Below are 15,264 nucleotides of genomic sequence, written 5' to 3'. Positions count from 1 at the left end.
CCTGCCTAGCCTCTGGTATATTTTTAAATGTGCTTATTGTTGGACTTAAGTCTTTAAAGGGAGGTGTTGCTCATATCTCTCTTCCGCATCCCCCATTGTCTGCTTCCATTTCTTTATCAAAGCTCTGTGTTCTCAGTTGGGCAACGCTTTTATTTTCTGAAGGAAGCCGCCTTCTAAAAGCTTCTTGACTTGGTTAACCATGCTGGGATCCTCTTGGCCTTGGTGGTGCCTTTCCTGATGTGTGCTATACCAGCTAGGCTTAGTGTGCTTTTGAACAGCTCCCAAGCTGCCTGGAGAGATTTGACCTTGTGACTTTCAACTTCCTTTTTACCAATCTTTGTGGAAAGTTTCCTCTTGAAATCAAATGGGATTGCATTGGACTTGCTTGGCAGTTGTCCATTTTTATACGTAGAAATTGAGAGCACTGGTCAGTTTCCAAATGATTTAAGAACATACCTTGTACCAGGGCTTGGGTGACACTTTAAGTCCAGAGTCACTTCACCTGTTTGGTTCCATGACCAACTGTTCTAGGTCACAGTCCTTAGGGTATCTAGAATCTACCTCGTTGTGACCAGAACAACATACTAGATTTATGTGAGAGTTGTTGCCCATTAGCACACTGCCAACGTTGGGTGCCTGCTTGATTTTACACTCTCTCCACCATAATCACCCAAGACAATTTGGTCAGGATGGCAATAATACTTTATATTCTCACCTAAAGTGATTTTGTGAGGGGAGTCTGCCTTGTCTGAGATTTATAATTTGTTGTGACCCTATGGCCACCTTGACATGACATACAGTGACACCATTCAGTACGCTCTTCCTTGCTAAATTTGTATTCAGATAATCGTATCCCACTGGTTCGTCTCCTTCCTGTTTCTGTTACGCGCATTGCACACGATGTTCTAATTTACCATTCTATACTCTCCGCCATCTTGGCTTCTCATATTGGCATACCTGTAGAAGGCATCTGTCTGGCACATGCATTTTCCCCTATGGCTCTTCAGCTATTATGTTCTACAATCTGCCTTGTTTTGCCCTGTCAGTGCATGGGCTATCAAGTATATTTTAAAACTCATTAATTCCAAAGTGGATGGTCTCTTGCTGTCTTTCTCCCCAGAGGTCAGTGTAAAAGCTCTACAGTATCAGGGTGAAATTGGGTTCCTCCAAGTTATTTTTCTGGAGGTTATTCTCTTTTCCTTGGATAGTATTTCCCAAAGAACTCTAGAATGACTCACTAGAATTTCTCCCCTAAAATCTTGAGGTTGTAAATTCTATATGGATGCATGGGTGTAGCCAGGATTTTTGTTAGTGGGGCAGAGCCTCAGCTATATATTTTATGATTTTTATTGATGGGGCAGCTGCCCATCCCTGCCGCCCCTTGGCTAGGTCCATGTATGGATGTTCCCACCAGTCCTTTTTCTGGAGGATAAGGGACCCTCTTTCAGTCTATATCTTGTAGTTGGGACACCTGCCTACTATTTAAAATAGATCAGTAATCCTGTTTGTCACTCTGCGTTAGTACATTTAGTTCAAATTCTGCATTTAAAAAACCAGCCATTAATAAGTTACAAAAGGTAAACCATTGCATTTTCTGTCAGCCAGCGATGAAGAATTGACTGCAACAAGTATTAGAGGTGTTTTTCATGGCGTGTCCTTATGTAGTTTGTATTCTTATAAGCGATATTATTAGCCGCTGGGTGCTGTGCAAGGAGTAGGAGCCCCTAAAGGGGGGGGAGGTGTCCTTAGGGAGAAGCAGCCCTGGAGGCCACTATGGGACAGGCAAGAGTTCCAGTACAGAGGCGAATTGGGGATAGAAATACTACCACCACCTTGGTTTCTGACATTAACCGAGTCAGCTCTTGTCAGCTATTTGACAAGAGACTGTGGAGACATGTCAATCGTGAGCAGACCACCTCTCTACGGCCCAAGTACTGCTTTTAAATGTGCAGTAAGAGAATTCAAATTTTGCATGGAGATGCATTCTGCTTTGGTTTCGCAACATCCAAAGGCGCTTTTATGGAAATTCCCGCGCTGCTCCTAATGGAAGAGACCCGCCGCAGCGCCGTCGCTCGCAAGCCTGTCCGAAGAAGGCAGGCTCTCCCGGCGGCCCCCTTAGGAGCCAAGGCCAGAGCTGCGTAGCAGACGCAGCCTTGTCGCGAAGGCCGCTTTATTTCATAGCGCGCCGAGGCCAAGTTGCCCTTGCCTCGCCCGCGTCAACGCCTCGGCCCGCCGCTTCTTCATTATTGGCGGGCGGAGAGGCGTCTCCCCGCCCCAGGCAGCGGCAGCCGGGAGAGGAGGAGCCGCGCAGGCGTTTCGCGGAACGAGGCCGCCAGACGGCGAGGCGAGCGGGGCTACTGGGGCGCAGAGCGCGGCCGTGTCCTTTGGCGCTTCTCCTGCTGCTCCTGCTCCAAGCGGCGTCTCCATGATGCTGCTCTGCCGGCTGGTTTCCCCGGGCGGCTGCAGGTGAGAGTCCGGCGGCGGGGTCGCTCGGAAGCCCTTGAGCCGCCTCCGGCCAAGGACACGGCGTGGTGGGCCCTCTCGGGGCAAAGGAGAGGCGGAGCAGCGGGCGGGACAGAAGAGGGAGGTGAACAAGGGAAGGGCGAGACTTGGCGCCCTGGAGTCAGGGGAACGAGGGGGAAGCGGACCCCATTTCAGGCCAGGAAGCAGCGGCTCATGCAGGAGTTCACCCGCCAAATGGATAAAAGTGGCATCCCCATAATATGCGCTTAATGTGGTGCTATTATTGCACGAGGACTCGGGCAAAGCTCCCTTTGCAGCCGTGGAGCTCACTGGGCTGCTTGCTCTCGGCCTACCTCACGGGGTTGTTGTGAAGCTAACAGTGAGCGGGGAACTGCAGAATGCTCATAAACTTTTTGGGGGAGTGAAGTCATTTATAGCTGGGATTAGGAAAAAGAGTTTCCCGGTAAGTTTGAAGTCTTACACCTTTCGCATTAAGGGCTAAGCGTTTAAGCCCGTTCTCTTTGTCAGCGGCAGCTTGTAATTTAGATTTGTTAAAGAATATTAAAACGTTTTCCCCATCTTTTGGGGATGTGAAATGAGAGCCCGTAGCTGCTCTAGGAGTGACTGTGTGACCAAGAAGCTGATTCCCTGTTATTCAGGGTTTTGTATAACTTGCAGGGTGAGTTTACATACTCTTAAAAATATATATGTTTTATTAGTTTTTATTATATAAAACATCTTACAACAGCAATCATTAAGAAAAAAGAATAATTAAAATCAACTATCATTTTACATACTGTTTATAGAATCAATACAATAGTGAAATGTGGGATTTCTACAATCCCTTGACTTCCCTCTCCCCTCTCTGTGGTTCCATTATTTAATTGTTAATCCATGCATGTCCTAGTCATATTTCCCTCCATTCGTATCTTTTTTTATCTATTATTATAATATTGCGGATGTTTTTTAGAATCTTGCTGATGTATCAACTTGTATACAGTGCTTTGACATATATACAATAAAGATTTCCCATTCATTTTTAAATTTGTTACTGTCCTCATTTCTGAGTCTGCCTGTTAATTTGGCCACTCTGCATATTCCATTAACTTAATTTGCCAATCTTTTTTTTGTGGGGAGTTTACATACTCTTGTTCTTCTGTAATTAATTTATGTATAAACGCAGCCTTATCTGGTGAAAGGGCAATGCAGTTATCTCCAGTTAGAGATACTGTACTGAAGAGGTTAAAAAGAGTTGCGCCACAAGACAAACAAGTGAAGTGAGTTTTAAATATGATCCCAGTGATACTTTATGTTGAAGGGGTAAGCTGTTTAGTAGAAATTCTTGTGTTCTCGCTAGAAGAATTATGTGACCTAGTTAGCCAGATTCTCTTGTCAACACAGCAGTGTTGCTGATGAAATGTTTCTGCAAGTGTTGCTCCTACTTGGCTATCCACTGCCCACCTGGTGTGTGTGTGTGTCACCCCCCCTTTAAAGATTTGAGTTCAGGCATGAACAGTAAGCGTGAATTTACATGCATTTAACTTGTGCACATTCAGCCTTTATGCACTTGGCAAAAACAGTAAAAATAAAAAGGGGGTGGGTGCCTGGGGGGGGGTTGGCAATCCATTGCATCATTGCTTGCTGATTTTCTCTCTGTTTTAGTCTCCACCCCAACTGTATTTCAGCAATTTGCCATTGATGCTTCTATTTGGTGTTCCTCAATGTTAGAATAACAGAAGTTGTAATTAAGAGCCAGTGCGTTCAAGGATATTGGGATTGTGATGTCTGCGTGTGGGTTACTTAAGTTCAAGGCCCTTTCAGCCTCGGTTCCGTTAAGTGGGGCTAGCGGTGATGAAGATAAGTTAATTATAAAGCATTTGGCTGGTCAAATAATATAGCCACATAAGAGTCCTACAATATATATATATATATTTGTTTCCTTCTCTTCCAGAAATAGCAGTAAACTGATTGCACCACTTGGGTGTCTGGCATCTAGACAAAAGCATACTCTTCCTGACCTGCCTTATGATTATGGGGCCCTGCAACCCCACATAAGTGCAGAAATTATGCAACTTCACTACAGTAAACACCATGCTGCGTATGTAAATAATCTGAATGTTGCTGAAGAAAAATACAAAGAGGCCTTGGCAAAAGGTATGGGTAACTGTATATCTGTGTTACATGTCTGTCAGTGTGCGCCCACATGTTGGCTCTTGTGCTACAGTTAGTACGGTGGTACCTCGGGTTACAGATGCTTCAGGTTACAGACGCTTCAGGTTACAGACTCCGCTAACCCAGAAATAGTACCTCGGTTTAAGAACTTTATCTCAGGATGAGAACAGAAATCGTGCTCCGGCAGTGCGGCAGCAGCAGGAGGCCCCATTAGCTAAAGTGGTACCTCAGGTTAAGAACAGTTTCAGGTTAAGAACGGACCTCCAGAATGAATTAAGTTCTTAACCTGAGGTACCACTGTACTTATTTGAGACACAGGCCATGTTTTCATAAAGTGGCCAGCTGCAGTGCAGGGGGGCCATAGTTTACACCTTAAGCTCCAGAAAGCATTTTAGACGCCTGGCGTAGGATCTCAGAATTAATAGTTATGAGATTTGAAGCCTTGTAACTAGAAAAATGTCTGTACTAAAACTTATTAGTCATCTTTATTGGTACATTAGGAGTACCATTATATCACAGCTGTCATCTTGTCCAACTAGTAGTTGCCACAAGAATGGCAGATGAGGCTCAGAATTTGTACCTCCCGTCTATTTTCTGTTGAATTTTAGAGTTAAGGCTGAATTGCATTGTTCTTTGTGGCTGAAACTATGGTGTATCTAAAGCAACATTTATACCTTGTAGTTACATTTAAAATGTAATTTCTTATCAAAGGTTGAGATTTTAATGAAATCTCCAGAGTTTTGCATTAATACTAATGTGATTAAATGGGAAGTCCATGGAACTTTGTGATACTAATTTTAAACTCAAGAGCTATAAGCTGTTTTAAAATGTGGTGCATTTCTGCTGGGTCCAGTTAGTATTTCAGAGCCTTATAAGGAGGCATAAGGCTGGGAAATGATCAAGAAATATATAAGGTTATAAATAATGGTTTTTCTTCCAAACTGCTGTAGTGTCACATTCTCACACTAAAACACCTATGATACAAGGGGAAGCTGCTGACAGGCAAACGCTGAAGAATTGCAACACATGTTGACTTGCTGTATATGTGGCTGTCTGAATGAGTTCAGCAATGTAATAGGTTGCTTTGAAAGGCAGTAGAATGGAGCTGTAGGATTGCCCATCTTGGGCTGGACATTTGAGATTATTTGTTGTGTTCAGATTTGAATACAGTGGTACCTCCGGTTGCTCACGGGATCCGTTCTGGAGCTCCAGTCGGATTCCGAGGAATTCGCAACTGGAGGTGCCTGTTCTGCGCATGCGTGTGGCGCAGTAGAGCACTTCTGCGTGTGCGCACGAGGAAAAACCTGGAAAAATACCTCCGGGTTTGCCGCGTGCATAACCCGAAGGATACGCAACCAGAGGTGTACATATCCAGAGTTACCACTGTATCTTGTCCCTCTGCAATGCCCATGTGGTTTCAATAGAGCTGTAAACTGTTGGATGTCAAGTTACATTGGTTACAATCCTGTACCTATTTACTTGAGAGTAAAGCTGAATGAAATCACTGGGATTTGCTTCTGTGGAATTATATCTAGGATTGCACTGTTCAATACATTTTCAAAACAACATTGTGGAGTATTCAAGAAGGCAATTCAAGTTTTTATTTTTTTCTACAGTGTATATACCGTATTTTTCATCCTATAGGGCGCACCGGCCCATAGGACGCACCTCGTTTTTTTGGGGGGGGAAATGAATAAAAAAAATTATTTCCCCCCCCTCCGCCCTGGCTGCCGCCCCAAGCCTTGCGCTCACCTGCCCGAAGCACAGGGCACCCTCCGGAGGGCTCCCCGTGCTTTGGGCGACAGGCTGCCGCCCCAAGCCTCGCGCACCCGGCGGGACCTCCTGCCGGGCGTGCGAGGCTTGCAGACACTCGCTCAAAGCACGGGGAGCCCTCCGGAGCGCTCCCCGTGCTTCGGGCGACAGGCTGCCGCCCCAAGCCTCGCGCGCTTGGCGGGACCTCCTGCCGGGCGCGCAAGGCTTGCAGACACTCGCCCAAAGCACGGGGAGCCCTCCAGAGGGCTCCCCATGCTTCGGGCGACAGGCTGCCGCCCCAAGCCTCGCGCACCTGGCGGGACCTCCTGCCGGGCGCGCAAGGCTTGCAGACACTCGCCCAAAGCACGGGGAGCCCTCCGGAGGGCTCCCCGTGCTTCGGGCGACAAGCTGCCGCCCCAAGCCTCGCGCACCGGGCGGGACCTCCTGCCGGGCGCGCAAGGCTTGCGGACACTCGCGGGGGCTGCAGGCTGCTGCCCGCAAGCCTTGTGAGCCCGCGGGAACTTCCACCGGGCTTGCAAGGCTTGTGGATAGCTTCCTGAAGCCTGGAGAGCGAGAGGGGTCGGTGCGCACCGATGCCTCTCGCTCTCCAGGCTTCAGCGAAAGCCTGCATTCGCCCCATAGGACGCAGACACATTTCCCCTTCATTTTTGGAGGGGAAAAAGTGCGTCCTATGGGGCGAAAAATACGGTATACGACTTCAGGGCTCTACACAATTTTTCTCTGTAATTTTCCTCACAAGCTTTACAGAGAAAGAACGGAGGAAAATAACTGTTGCTATGAGAGTTAATGATTGAGCAGAGACAGGAATGCCTTTTGGCTGGTGGCTTCAAGATAAGCAAATGGGCCGTTTACTCCCTTTCTTTTTAGTCTGTATCCAAGAGCACTTTCTGAGTGTTGTCAATAGATACCTAGTCCAACATACAAGAATATTCTACTCAAACTACATGAAGCAGAAAATCTACACTCAGTGGGTGCAAAGCAGATGTTATTTAAAGTTACACTGAATCTCAGTTTGTGTTGATTTGCACAACAGCTCTCCCATCAGAGGAGCATTCTGTTGCAATGTAATGCAGGAAGGCTCTTTTGAAAAATCAAATGAAACAGTTGTCAGTTTCCAGAATCTTAAACTCTGAATTTTAAAAAAGAGGAAACCTAAACTTGATAAAGTACATACACATTTTTGTTGTGTAAATATTAGTTCAAAAATATGTCCAATATACTTCAGTGCAAAAAGCAGTATTAAAACCATCTCTGAAGTGCCCCCATCTTCCAATATAAGACAGGTGACAACAAGGAATAGGACCTTACTCAGGGTGCCTTGCCTTTGGGGTGTGTATTTTTTAAAGAAGCTGAAAACTTTTTTTCTGGCTGCTGTTAACATGATCTGATTGGGATTTCTTGCTAATTTAAAAGTGTTTTAAAGTTTATTACTTTAGATTTTAAATTAGCTGCTAGGATGGAGTATAAGTATTTTAAACAAGTATTTGTAACTTTAGCAGTTCAGATTTACTTATGGATTATATATTAATCAGACACATGCCTGTATGTTAGCTGCCCTAGCTCTAGTGAGCCTAAATGTGGCCTGGCTAATTGTAGTGAGCCTGTCTGTAGGCTTTTTATCTATGCTTCTCAGTGCAGTAAAGCCAGCACAACTTCTGCCCCTGAAGATCCAGTCTTCTTCAGTGAGCTTTTTGCCCTCCGTCACTATTCTCTGCATGCACACTTTACTTAATCTAACATTCAAGAAAAGGACTGGGAATGTCAAGCACTAGTTTAGCTGCATCCTTGCTTGTTTCCCTGGCTTGGGTAATTTCTGAGGCTTATTCCCCCCCCCCCCCTTGTTCAACACTCCTGCATGCTGCTGCTGACTTCTCCTCTATCCTGGCTTCATGGCACAGAAGGGACTCTACCAGCAGCAGTTGCCAGGAATTATGGAATTGTAGAGTTCTTTGTTAGGACTGTGCTTGAGGGGTAGGCAGATGAAAGAGGGCGTCCCTTGTGTCTGCTTTCATACTGCCTAGAAGTACTCTCATTCTCATTTTAAACTCTTCTGCCCCTTTCTCACAGCTGGGACAGGGAAGTGGTAGCTGTAGCCCCTTGGAGCTAGTCTGATGTCCTTGGCTCAGCAGCACTGGAGGGATCCAAGCAAGACTTGGGAACAGGAGTTGTAGCTTTTGCAGAAGCTCCAGAGCACAGAAAGTACAAATTTCTCAACTCGTTTGGAAGGGAGCATAATGATGCAGCATAGTTGGACTTGAGGATCGCCTACAGCATATTCATTCTGTTGGGAAGCATATGTCACAGTTTGCCTGAATTAAGGAGTATTTTTAAGTGTTGTTCCCCAGCTATGGGAGTAGGTGTAGAAATTTGGACTCAGCAGTTTTATGTAAGGAATTCAAGGGCCAGTGCTGCCATTCCTCACATCTTTATTGTAATATGAACTCATTTAAGGGGACATGCTAAAGAAGGAAATAAATTGGGCTGGAGGAAGAAGCATTTTTAGTATTGCCATATCCTCCTTTAAAAAGGGAGAAACTGCCTGAGAGTCCCCAGGCAAATGAATGGAGATGGACCTGCTCTCTTGATTTGTCTGTCAGGGGTCAGCAAACTTTTTCAGCAGGGGGCTGGTCCACTGTCCCTCAGCCCTTGGGGGGACGACGACTATATATTTTTTTGGGGGGGGGAATGAATGAATTCCTATGCCCCACAAATAACCCAGAGATGCATTTTAAATAAAAGGACACATTCTACTCATGTAAAAACATGCTGATTCCCGGACCATCTGCGGGCCAGATTTAGAAGGCGATTGGGCTGGATCTGGGCCCCGGGCCTTAGTTTGCCTACCCATGGTCTATGTGTTCCAAGAGACTTTTGAGGAATGGCTGGTGGCAACTGAATAGTGGCAGACTATGCAGCCAAGCCAAAATTTTGGGACCCTGGCTTAAGGGGTGTGTGTGTGTGTGTGTGTGTGTGTGTGTGTACACACACATTCACACTCACTAAATATGTATAAAGGTTGTGGATTTATATAGACTAGTGTATTTGTTAAGGCACAACTCTTAAAATATCCAGAGTTATGGTAGGCAGAATTCTGTTCATGTCAGAGGAAGTTTGGTCAATTCCTCTTTCTCCCTGTGACCCCCTGAACAACTGCTCAGGAGAAGTGGAAATTTTCTGAAACAGCATGAAAGATAATTGAGAGGGGGGAAGACAGTAGAAGAATCAGTGAAAATTTCCTTCATACACTTCTTTCCTCCATCTGGGAGCTTTTGCTGGAACAGCCAGTCTTGATCCTAATCCATTATTTGTATTTTTACTTTCTTTTCTAAGCTGCAATTCATTGATTCAAATTAACACTCTTAACTAAGTGGACTCCTCCTGGGGTAAGGAATAATATGTTCTCTGCTAAGGCTTACTGGAGATGTTGCACTTAATTCTCTGTTCTTTGCAGGTGATGTGACTGCTCAGGTGTCTCTTCAGCCAGCTCTGAAGTTCAATGGTGGAGGTCACATTAATCACACTATCTTCTGGACAAACCTTTCTCCTAATGGTGGAGGAGAACCAAAAGGTTTGTAATCAAAGCATTTTAATGTTACACAGGACATTTGAAAAGCCCCACTCGATCAGACCAAATGCTAACGTTTCATTTATTATAGCATCTTTAGTCTGTGTTCCAGTGTAGGTGATAGACAGCGTAAGACAGCAAATAAAATGTGTAATGCTTATCATGAAGCCAACAATGAAAACATCTTAAATAGCATTCAAGGTCAACAACAGCAGTAGGGAACATCAGATCACATTCTCTTCCACTAAAGACCTGGGCAGAAAGCTTGCATCTTGATAACCCTCCCCCCTTTGAAAAAGGATACAGAGATGGGGTCAGGCACACCTCAGATGAAAAGGTATTTCAGAAATTGGGAGTCACCACAGAAAAGGCCTTCTCCCATACTGCTGCCTCACAATTTTTTTTTTTTATTGTCCAGCATTCTGTCTTAGCAGTGGCTAGCCTAATAACTATGGGAAGCCTCCAAGCAGCATATAATGCCAACGAGGCACTTTATCGAAAGCTTTTTTAAAAGTTTGAAGCACACAGTGCTCAGTTTGCATGTAATGTTAAGGCAAACCATGGCTTAGTGAGAACATGCAGCTTCCCAGAGAACAGTTTGTGGCTGCTGCTGTGAGCTACATTATGGTTTGTTTTAGTGTGTCATCCAAACTAGGCTTGCAGTTTGTCTCCTCCAGATGAACGTAATGCATGGATGGCTGTGTGTTACTTATGGCACTAAATGTGACATTTGGAAGCAGAACACTTTGAAAAGTGTAGTGGTAGGCATGTCCTCTCTTAAGCCTCTTCCAAATGGCATGGGTGTTTGCACTTTAGCTTGTGGACAGGCTGTTGCCCACATGAGCTTCACACTGTTATCTGCTGTTCCCTTGGTTCTCTAGACAGCTATCTAGATGTAATACTGGGTTGTGATGTTAGGTAGAGGTTATCAGCAGGCTGTAGGATCACACACTCCCACCAGTCAGCCCTTGCTTTCCTCCCACCCTTCCTGTAGCCACAGGAAGTATTCTAGCATCATCCATGTTAACTGGTTATCACTAACTGGAGTTCCCTGTTAAACAGCTTCAGAATGTTTATCAGAGATTGGTTAAGAGGGAAGCAAGTTAGGGTTAATTGTTAATGCTGGTGCTGAGGTACTGCTTACCTATGGTTGAGACTGGCAAATGAAGGACTGGTGATCCTGCAACCGACTTCCATTCTATTGATTGTAAGATTTACATCTGTACCTATCCTTAATTCTGAATTAATATGAATGATTTTTTGGAACATCAAATGGAAAGCTAATGAAATGTGCTCTGTGTGTGAATTGTTATTATTATTTTCATTTATTAAGGGGAGCTAATGGAAGCTATTAAGCGTGATTTTGGCTCCTTTGCAAACTTCAAGGAGAAGTTAACAACTCTTTCAGTTGGAGTCCAAGGCTCAGGATGGGGATGGCTCGGTTTTAATAAAGAACAGGGTCGACTGCAGGTGACTGCCTGTTCCAATCAGGATCCTCTTCAAGGGACTACAGGTGAGTTTCTCTAGCTGGAGCTTGTCTACAATTGAAAGTACAATTTTTGCTATGTGGTAGATGAAAGCAGACACCAGCAGTTCTGCTCACCAGAGCAAAGGAAGAAGGAATCCCTGCTTTCCCTTGCATAGCTGATTGGATAAGAAATCTACTTGTTTCCTCTTATCAAAACCTACTTGTGTGCAGGAAATAAAAATAAATATTTCTCTTCTTTTCTAGGTCTTGTTCCCCTTCTAGGAATTGATGTATGGGAGCATGCATATTATCTCCAGTATAAAAATGTTAGACCTGACTATCTCAAAGCTATTTGGAACGTGATAAACTGGGAAAACGTATCTTCGAGATATGCAGCTTGCAAAAAGTAGAGCAAAATCTTGTACAAGATCATTAAAGAAAGAACACTGTTATTCCTTGATCATTTTTGTAGTAACTTCTAGCAGTTTGTTTGCTAATTGCTCCACCACTTAAAATATTCAAGCTCATCAAAAGAAAGTTCTTAGCTCAATGTTTGCTTAATTTGGTGAAACTGCTCACTTGTTCTTCAAAAACAGGAATCCTTTATCCAGGGTTCTGAAAGAATACAATCCCTTATAAAACATCAGTATGGGATTACAACTGGTTCCTTTTGATAACGTGATTTGCTGCTTACTCTTTCGAATGAGTTTCAAAGTGTACGTAATTCAGAGGGAAAGTCCAAAATAACAGCATTCTCAGAGCATTTTATAGACTATGAGCAGAATTCCTCTTCCTCTTCTCCCACTTGCAGCCCTTGCAAATCTCATCTGGGGTGTTGCCACTCTACAGAACATCAGGTTGGTGTGCAAAAGGGGGAGTCCTGTTGTGGAGTGCAAATCTGTTTGTCTTGAGGATGGGCACCATTGAATATTGCCCTGTGTTTGATTAAATGCTGTTGCATATATTGTAGCCTATCAAAACCTTGAGTAAAAGGCAATTCGTTTTAGTCTTCCTAACAGCCGATTTTGCAAATGTTTGTTTGTTACAACGTGAGGACTCCTAATGCATGTCAGCTGCTAAGAACAGTGGGTTAGCTTTCATGATTTTTGTCCTGCTGAAAGTGGAAAAAGGGAAAACAAAAAATACCCTGGAAAGATGCATTGCACCAAATGTATAGGATATCAGGTTTGTGGTTAAGTGTGTTTAATATATGTGTGTTTGTCTTCAAATGGGAAGTATCCAATTGTTTGCTACTTCTGTAGGATGTATTAATAACGGATAATGAAATTATTTTCTAATATTGCTGTAACTGGCTTTCCTTTTTTGTACTGCAGCATTTGATTGGAAATCTGAACTTTGCTCTCGAAATAAAATCTATGAAGTTACTCTGCTACATGATTTAATATGTTTAGAGGCCCCACAAGGGCCTTAAATATGTGTCTGAGGTGTTCATTATACCACAATACCCACAAAAACATCTTTATTCCTTTCCAGCAGCACCCCCACACTACACCCCTGCTTTATGCCCCCCCCCTGATAATATGTGGGGTTAGAGAAGGAAGAATTAGATGGTTGAAGATAGATCAGAAGCTAAATGTTTATAATTTAATGGAATTAGTAGTGTTAAAATTTTACCAGATTTGTTTTCACCAGTTCTACTCTTCAATGTTGATCTTGTAAAATAGCACACCTATTAATCTAAGCTTCTACATGTAAGCCTCAATTTTTTCCTCACTCGTTCCTGTAAAGGAGACTGCTGCATGGGCCTTTATGCATTCTTCCACACACATTGAACTCTATGAATGGGTTACCTAGAAGCTGCATTATTCTACCCTCGCATAAAGAAAACACGAGTTTAATTTAAGCAAATTATGGCAAGTGCATATATGAGCTGTCAAACAGAATTCGAGCCAACGGCTAAATCTTTATCTTACTTAACAATTCCCACTTCTGTGGACTCAGACCTTTCCTTACCTCCCCAACAGTAGCAAGGAAGCCAATTCTTCAGTATACCTGCAGCCTATTCTGGTCCTGCAATCATCCCTGAAAGCCACAGCCACTGGTTCCCCTCTGCGTGCATCTTCATACTAGTCTCTGCCTTTTCTTTCCCCATAATAAATGTGATATAACTGGAAGAACTCCATTTGCAACATCTAACTCGGATTGACTGAATTTTTGAATCCCAGTGGATTCTCCATAAAACCATTTGTCTTGCAAAAGCTTGAGCATGAAAAGAAAATCACCTTATTTCTAATGTTATTGTGCAGTCTGGTCCTCTGCATATTTACTCACAGGTAACTTAATGGGATTGCAGCTTTACGAGGGCTTTGCAGTGGAGGGAGTTGACTGGTGCTGTGATTATACCTGGCATATAAATTCAGGCCTCATTTTATGTCATTGCATGCGATCCCAAGAGAAGTATGGCTTTAATAGGGAGGGGGGTTCTGTTGACTGGAGATCAAATGTGAGGTTTCCATGTTGTGCTGTTATGCCTATAAAGCTGCAATTCTGGGTGAATACAAAAAAGTAGCCCTTTACCCAAGTAGTTAATCAGGGTGTTCATGTAACTGAGTGGCAATCTTGTCTTCTTGTTGTTTAGTCGTTTAGTCGTGTTCGACTCTTCGTGACCCCATGGACCAGAGCACGCCAGGCACTCCTGTCTTCCACTGCCTCCCGCAGTTTGGTCAGACTCATGTTAGGAGCTTAGAGAACACTGTCCAATCATCTCATCCTCTGTCGTCCCCTTCTCCTTGTGCCCTCAATCTTTCCCAACATCAGGGTCCTTTCCAGGGAGTCTTCTCTTCTCATGAAGTGGCCAAAGTATTGGAGCTTCAGGATCTGTCCTTCCAGGGAGCACTCAGGGCTGATTTCCTTCAGAATGGAGAGGTTTGATCTTGCAGTCCATGGGACTCTCAAGAGTCTCCTCCAGTACCATAATTCAAAAGCATCAATTCTTCAGCGATCAGCCTTCTTTATGGTCCAGCTTTCACTTCCATACATCACTACTGCGAAAACCATAACTTTTAACTATATGGACCTTTGTTGGCAAGGTGATGTCTCTGCTGCCACCATCTGCTAGGAGGCAGAGGTGGCAAATGGAACATCCCACCCTATGCTGAATATTCCCTGGAAGAGAGTCCCCACCTCCAGAACATAGCTTTCTATTATTAAATGTCAAACTGTAACTCTCTAACTTTACCAGCAGGTGCTGCTGCAGTACCATACTTAGAAAATGGGTTTGGCTTACAGAATCTCTTTAATAAGATTGTAGCCCGACACTGTTTTCTTTTAGCTTTCTTTTTGAACCATTTGACACACCATCACCCGCTTTATTACGGGAAGTTTAGTAAATAGGTTCTACAAGCTGTTTGCCGTATGCATGAGGGCACATGATGCAGCTGCCTTGCTGATGCCAAGGAAGTCTGGGTCTGAACACTGCCTGGACGGGACACTGTCTTGCAAAGCCCATGCCTTGAGTTCCACGACAGAAGAAAGGTGTGAAATAAATTCACGGAATAAAGGAATTTGACAATATAACAAGGAACAGTGGAAACTTGCATCTTTCTGAATATTCTGAAGTTATGGAGAGAGAGAAATGTTATATGGCCTTTATTCAGATTTAAATTCGGTAGGCAGTATTTACATTGGTTCATTCTCAGTTCATTTTGAGAAATATTTCTTACTTAATTTCAAAGCCATAAGGACTACTTCCTTGAGTTTGTTTTGGTTGATACCTTGGCTCAGGGTAAGGAACCTTCTCACACAATATGAAATCACATAGCACAAGTTGTAGGGGAAATTGAGCAATTTGAAACTACCATGC

General features: G+C 43.9%; 1 protein-coding gene across 2 annotated transcripts; it reads left to right on the top strand.

Moving 5' to 3' along the window:
- Positions 1 to 2,306: 2,306 nt before the first annotated feature.
- SOD2 (superoxide dismutase 2) lies at positions 2,307 to 12,826 on the top strand. Of its 2 annotated transcripts, none has more exons than XM_081187572.1 (5): positions 2,307 to 2,466; positions 4,415 to 4,617; positions 9,860 to 9,976; positions 11,307 to 11,486; positions 11,706 to 12,826. In XM_081187572.1, the coding sequence occupies exons 1-5, from the start codon at positions 2,426 to 2,428 to the stop codon at positions 11,849 to 11,851; spliced, it is 687 nt and encodes a 228-aa protein (XP_081043698.1). In that variant the 5' UTR covers positions 2,307 to 2,425; the 3' UTR covers positions 11,852 to 12,826. The 2 variants fall into 2 exon arrangements, with proteins under 2 accessions (XP_081043698.1, XP_081043699.1); XM_081187573.1 differs by having other exon boundaries at positions 2,339 to 2,472; positions 4,424 to 4,617.
- The last annotated feature ends 2,438 nt before the right edge of the window (positions 12,827 to 15,264 follow it).

This window comes from Podarcis bocagei (assembly GCF_964188305.1).
Source record: "Podarcis bocagei genome assembly, chromosome: 3".
NCBI classification, from domain to species: domain Eukaryota; kingdom Metazoa; phylum Chordata; class Lepidosauria; order Squamata; family Lacertidae; genus Podarcis; species Podarcis bocagei.
Note: the sequence above shows the minus strand (reverse complement) of the source record. Positions and strands in the feature narration are given on the sequence as shown.

Bases quoted from the DNA above. Each gene is read 5' to 3' on its own strand.
- SOD2 (XM_081187572.1), top strand. From the start codon at position 2,426: ATGATGCTGCTCTGCCGGCTGGTTTCCCCGGGCGGCTGCAG. The intron at 4,618-9,859 runs GTATGGGTAACT...TGTTCTTTGCAG, and splicing joins CAAAGAGGCCTTGGCAAAAG to GTGATGTGACTGCTCAGGTG. The intron at 11,487-11,705 runs GTGAGTTTCTCT...CTTCTTTTCTAG, and splicing joins TCCTCTTCAAGGGACTACAG to GTCTTGTTCCCCTTCTAGGA.